This window comes from Neodiprion fabricii, chromosome 2 (genome assembly GCF_021155785.1).
Source record: "Neodiprion fabricii isolate iyNeoFabr1 chromosome 2, iyNeoFabr1.1, whole genome shotgun sequence".
NCBI classification, from domain to species: domain Eukaryota; kingdom Metazoa; phylum Arthropoda; class Insecta; order Hymenoptera; family Diprionidae; genus Neodiprion; species Neodiprion fabricii.
The window spans coordinates 8559078-8565652 of NC_060240.1; the positions used below are offsets into that span (position 1 = coordinate 8559078).

Here is a 6575-nt window from a genome sequence, read left to right on the forward strand (position 1 = left end):
GATCATCAAAACAACAGGTGAGACCGTATTATTCATGGAAAATAACTTTATTGGGCTGAAAACGTAAACCTAATACTTACAGAATAATAGTTGTAGTTTATAGTAATAATAAGATACAAAAATTAGTCTATACGGTACAAAGCTACAGGCTGGAACAGTAAGATTGGAGATACAAATGATACGGGTTTTGTTAATTTTGTGTTCGCGATTCTAACAATTCGTAAGATAAAGATTTTAAAAACGAATACCATGAGACAATAGTGAAATAATGTTAAGTATTTAAATTTTAGTATGCAATGTTATATTTTATTATTCGAAGACGGGAAAAGGTGGTAAATGTAAGGTTCAATAAACACAATAAAATATTAAATTTTTTTAAGATTTTTATTTTATAATCCCATAAGTCTAAAGTAGTCTTCTTAAGTTTGTGTACGTGAGTGGTCTTGCACAATATAATGGGAATAAATTATAATACTTTGGCTAGTGTTTAATAATCACTTTGGCAGGATCCCGCCCACTAAGGCAAGAAACCGTCTTTAAGTTTTCTTTTTTGTTTTTTTTTCTCTTTTTTTTTGTAAGAAAGAACATTGAAATGATGTTCGTACAATGATGGAAAAATTTTCATCTGAAAAATTTGCGTTGTCCTACAGTATTACAAAATTGTTACGCCTTTCATTCGTTTCTATTCTCATTTTATTATAATATTAAATATTACGAAAAGTAGTATTTTTGCATTTTTTTCGTTTTTCTTCTTTTTATATCAATATCTTACAAATTGTCGAATCAACACAATGTATCAAGCTTGCAGGTTTAATGTTTTGAGCGAGCATGTGGGATATATTTTACTTTGGGCCGGCGGTCTCTCCTTACAAGAGTCTTTCAATCCTTTCTTTAATTAATAATTAATAACAGTAATAATTAAAAAATAAGATAGAGGCCTGCCTGCCCGGAATGATGCGCCCTCTAAGTCAACAGAAATATCATATATTTAAATACAAGAGCAGAGTAATCATAGTTGTGGTATATTCGTACCAGTGTTTTCTGTCGGTTTGTAGAATCAAAATAAGGCAACTTTCCAATGGAGTCTATTCCCCGTTAAAAATTTGCACTCACTCCATCTACAAATTCAGCTTGTACAATATGACTAATATCATACTCATACTCATACTCATACTCGCGAAGAAGATGTTGATAATAGAAATGCTTGTATAGAATGCGGCGGAGAAAAAAATAATAATAATACAATTAAATTTCGCGAATAAAAAATATCGCAATGAAAAATATAATATGCAGTGAATGTTAGGTACACACTACCGTAGGCTAGTATGTTATTTTTGATATATAATACAACTGGGAGTAGGGGAATGAGGAGAAAAGGGGCATCAGGGGAGAAGGGGTTCAGGGGTAAGGTATAGGAGCACTTTAAGATATAATGGTGTCTAGTTAAATGATGAAAAATGAGTAGAGCAAGGATCTTTAAGGAGCCTCCAAGGATGTAGTCTTCTCTCAATTAATCCACTTGATCCAATATAAAGGAAAAACCTTGTATCAGATGAAACGCAAATATATACCATTGATCGATCGCGGTGTTGTCCAGCACACATGGTTGTAAAGAGACTCATAGAAGTTGGCGGTGTTGTTCTTTGTCTTTCTATCTTTGTTTTTTTTTCTTTTCTTTTTCGTGTGGTGATAGCGAAGATGTGGGTAAATGACTATCAGTATAATGCGCTTAGAAGCACTTCCTGTGGACAATGGATGGGCCGGATTCGTCATACTCCTGTTTGGAGATCCACATCTGCTGGAAGGTGGAAAGCGATGCAAGAATAGATCCACCGATCCATACGGAGTATTTCCTCTCGGGTGGTGCGATGATCTTGATCTTCATGGTCGAAGGTGCAAGGGCGGTGATCTCCTTCTGCATTCTGTCGGCAATTCCTGGGTACATGGTAGTACCACCAGACAGTACAGTATTAGCGTACAGGTCCTTACGGATGTCGACGTCGCACTTCATGATCGAGTTGTAGGTGGTCTCATGGATACCGCAAGCTTCCATTCCCAAGAATGAAGGCTGGAAGAGAGCCTCGGGGCAACGGAATCTCTCGTTTCCAATGGTGATGACCTGGCCGTCAGGAAGTTCGTAGCTCTTCTCCAATGAGGAAGACGAAGCAGCGGTTGCCATTTCTTGTTCAAAGTCAAGGGCGACATAGCACAGTTTCTCCTTGATGTCACGGACGATTTCACGCTCAGCGGTGGTAGTGAACGAGTATCCCCTCTCGGTCAGGATCTTCATGAGGTAGTCGGTCAAGTCACGACCAGCCAAGTCAAGACGCAGGATAGCGTGGGGAAGAGCATACCCTTCGTAGATGGGGACAGTGTGGGAAACACCATCTCCAGAGTCAAGCACGATACCGGTGGTACGACCAGAAGCGTACAGGGAGAGCACGGCCTGGATGGCGACGTACATAGCGGGCGTGTTGAATGTCTCAAACATGATCTGGGTCATCTTTTCCCTGTTAGCTTTCGGGTTCAATGGAGCTTCAGTGAGCAGGACTGGGTGCTCTTCTGGGGCGACACGAAGTTCATTATAGAAGGTGTGATGCCAGATCTTCTCCATATCGTCCCAGTTGGTGACAATACCGTGTTCAATGGGGTATTTCAGAGTGAGAATACCTCTCTTTGACTGGGCCTCGTCACCTACATAACTGTCCTTCTGACCCATGCCAACCATCACACCCTGATGACGAGGGCGTCCAACGATCGACGGGAAGACGGCACGGGGCGCGTCATCACCGGCAAAACCGGCCTTGCACATACCGGATCCATTGTCAACTACGAGTGCAGCAACTTCCTCGTCACACATGTTTAGTCTGTTGTGGGGTTAGCTGTAATACAAAAAAAAAGAACCGTCAATTAAAAACCCACCTTTCATTTAGGCATGTATCGATTTAAATTCAGGATATTCAATCTATTATCTCTATAAACCAAGACACTAAACAGTGTCTTCAGATTTCCATGAACATACTCGATCAACAACCGCACGAGCAATAATATTCAATCTATCAAAGGTGTGTCAATTAAAAAAAATGATTTGTAAAATTCCAGAAGCCCAGAATCAAATTTCAGAATAATTTTAGGATCTGACTACATCGCAGTTAATTGTAACCTGGTAAAAAAAAAAAAATATTCGTTGATGTTTAAATAAGTTCGAATGACCAGTAATTCAAATTTCAAATCGAACACGAAAATCTTGTCACGTGATTAACCGATTTACAAAATGGCTGCCAATTCGAATGTTCACGCCACCCGGCTGTCCGTTGGCGGAGCGTAGATTACTTCAATCGAATAATTTTTCGTGAATAAAATTTTTAACGACGTCGCGTTATCCGACAATTATTCTTAGTAATACGAGGAATAATTCCGAAAAACCTGAGCAAGTATTCTTTTATAAATAACTTCGGTGATACTTCAAAGTGACAAGCGCCATAACGCGTATTCTGCCCCGCCCAAACCAGGCAAGTAATCCGGCGAGAACGATCGATAGAACGGGTAGCAGATTTCTTTGCCAAAGAAAAAACAGATCACGGAAATGATTTTCTTCACAACGGATAAGTACGGAACAAAAATGAGCAGATTATAAAGTGGTAACTCGTAAGAGAAAAACTGTTGGGTCGGTGTGTCTGACGGAAGGATTTGACAAACTGTACTGCAGAGTAAAAAGTAACGAACATTGATAACGAATTGAGTGAGGAATAAGTGAAATTACAACCGAATAATTCAATTTGCTAATTTTCATCCGGTATAAATCACTTTTTCAATCAAATCAAATCAATGCAAAAACCGGCTTCGAGCCGGCCGACGAAACGCACGGTAAAGTCTCGGCAGGCACGTATAACAAACTTCGTACGCACAATCATGCAAAATCGCGAATATTCGAACGTGGGACGGAAGTCTGTCACAGAACACACCAAATATGGACACGTATCTCTTCGAAACACACCCACTTCGAAGTCGCAGAGGTAAATTAAAATACGTTCATACTATACAGGTATGCATATATTTTTCCAGCAAAACTGCCCACGCACTGTTACCGAGTATCCTACTAGCCCGTAAATAGATATATATTCTCTCACTGATATTTCGAGTTATACTCCTAGTAATGAACGAAGGAACGAACGAACTTTTCCGAATAATTAAAAGGAAGAAAATTTTCAATACGGGCGTAAATGATATTCGTACGTGTTTTTTTTTTTTTCTTTTCTAATTCTCGATTCGTTTCGCCGGCGCGTTTGTATTTAATTCCACTTTTAAATAATAAAACTTACGCTTTCGTGTAAAAAAATATGTACAAGTTAGGAGGGTGTCGGCTCACTACAGACTACCGCACTGTTGACCAATCTAGCACCAAACACAGAATGTAGCCGATAGGCGAATTGCAGTGTATTATATGAACAGGAGCGTATAGAAGACCCCCCACCAGCCGCCACCCCGCCAATAAGGACATGGCACCCTCGGCCAATCCCGGCTTTCTTTACCATATATGGTAGTACTCTGCCACGGAGGGGCTTCCCCGCTCTGCCCCTCGAACCGCCCCACCAAGGAGCAGCTCGCTGGCGCATCTTCCGAACATTCCGCTCACCGAAATCCCTCCCCCTCTTCCCTCGCCGCGTTTTCCAGCGACCCATCCTAGCCGTTCGCATTTTCCCCGAACCCAATGTCAATGAATTTTTTCTCTATCCCTCCCCCGACTAGCTCTTCTTATGGTACGAAATACGTAGTTGTCCATTATTTCCGGTATTTGTAGAATTGAACAATTTTTCGTGGAATGTTTAAACACCCGAGTATGGAAGGAGGTGGGTGGATCGGTTGGTCGGTCGGTAGGTACCTGTCAAAACACCGTAACCGCTGTCAGAGTACGCGACACGTGTGCAGGAGAGACTCAATCAGTATCACGTGGAAAAGGGATCAGATCGTTTGCGACCCGCAGTTTTAAATCCACCGATTTTCTTTCACGTCACTTGCAGTTATATTCTGCAGTATAAATTCTATCCGCGGGTAGATACCACGCTTTTCTAGATATTTTACTGTTATACGAAATGGTAACTATAGTTCGAATTATATCCTCGATTATTCGCTGATCTTTTCGGTACATAAGTTGCGTGAAAGCATTTATTTCAGCAACGAATACTCTGCTCGTGAAATTTTCTCATCCCGTTTTTGTCTCTCTTTATTTCACACTCTGGGGTTCCTAATTTTGAGATTGGTCTAGAATGTGTAATTTCGAACGAATTTTCGGTTGGAAAGAACAAACATTCGAGATACAAATATTAAGGGTCTATATACCGCATTGTACACTCATATATAAATGATAATACACTCATTTTCAATAGATAAACGTTTGGCGCAATACGGAGTACAAATTTACGGAGTACATGCGTATCGTAACATCGAAACTAGAATTTGCCATAACCTCAAAACCGGGGTATCGAGAAGTGCGAATCGGCAGATCCTTTCGACGTTTTTTACACGCTACGTGACGAGAGGTGGACATTACAACAGGCTATTAGTCCGACATACTTTGCATGCGTGTTCTGATCACCAGGTTGCCAGAACCGGACGGCTACGCGTTGGACGAAGAACTTCCGGTGAACTATTAGATATAGTTTAATTCGGTGAGACCGGCATTGAGAAGCAGGCTATTTACAGAGTAAATCTTAAAATAAACGTGGGGCAAGTAGCCTGTCTAGATATCTGGCGGTAGGTTAGTGCTTCTAACGTCACCGGCAGCGTCGACGAAGTCGTCGTAAGGTTAAAAATAGCTCACGCGGTTTAAAAGCTCGCCGGACCACCTGTAAACGAGGAATTAAACCACCGAGCGACGAGGCAACCTGTTAGACTGCTCGGGATATTCGTATTCTCGAAATGATCGTGCCCCGTATAACGAAATTTCTAAGAATAAAATTCACAAACGTAGAATATTATCGGTTAGGGAGAGAGCAACGCCCTGCCAAGATGGCGGCCGGAGCCGGCATTTAGTGCTGGGTTTTGATAAATTTGCCGATAATTCTGACAGTTCGCTGCCAAATACGCCGGTCTCAGCGAAATGGTTCAGTATATTGATAGTTTCGTTGACCCCGGTAGGCTCAACTTGTTTTTACCACCGTTAGAATAAAATAATTTACTCACCTTGAAGAGACAGAGAAACGTCACACGTGCGATCAACACTGGAAATATGGCGTGAGTGAGGGACGCCGACCACTGAGGAAAATCGTGCCTCGGCCAAGTAGACTCGTCCAAAGGTGTGGCAGCTGCCGATCTCCGGTATAACTTGCCCTGGAATTCTCTGTCAAGGAGTGAAAATTCGCTATCGACGGTTCGCGGGCTAATCATTTAGCGGAAATTGCTCTTTCCCGGCTCATTTGTTATCCAACAAACCCATCTTTTTCATGTTTTAGACCTTTGCACGGCCTGCCTGACTCCCCTCGGCAGCCGCAATAGAATCGTCCGAGTTCCCCCACCAGCCTGATCAACAGCCCTTGCCATATATGGGCATAAAACGAATGGAGCCGTCCGATTGG

At 41.6% G+C, this 6575-nt stretch overlaps 1 protein-coding gene across 2 annotated transcripts; it reads right to left on the minus strand.

Annotated features, from left to right (window-relative positions):
• Positions 1–365: 365 nt before the first annotated feature.
• On the minus strand, positions 366–6335 carry LOC124176199 (actin-5C). Of its 2 annotated transcripts, none has more exons than XM_046557144.1 (2): positions 6184–6335; positions 366–2882 (listed from the first exon to the last, which is right to left on the minus strand). In XM_046557144.1, exon 2 carries the CDS (start codon positions 2858–2860, stop codon positions 1730–1732), a length of 1131 nt encoding a protein of 376 aa, XP_046413100.1. In that variant the 5' UTR covers positions 2861–2882; positions 6184–6335; the 3' UTR covers positions 366–1729. The 2 variants fall into 2 exon arrangements, with proteins under 2 accessions (XP_046413100.1, XP_046413099.1); XM_046557143.1 differs by lacking the exon at positions 6184–6335 and adding an exon at positions 4323–4461.
• Between the last annotated feature and the right edge of the window lie 240 nt (positions 6336–6575).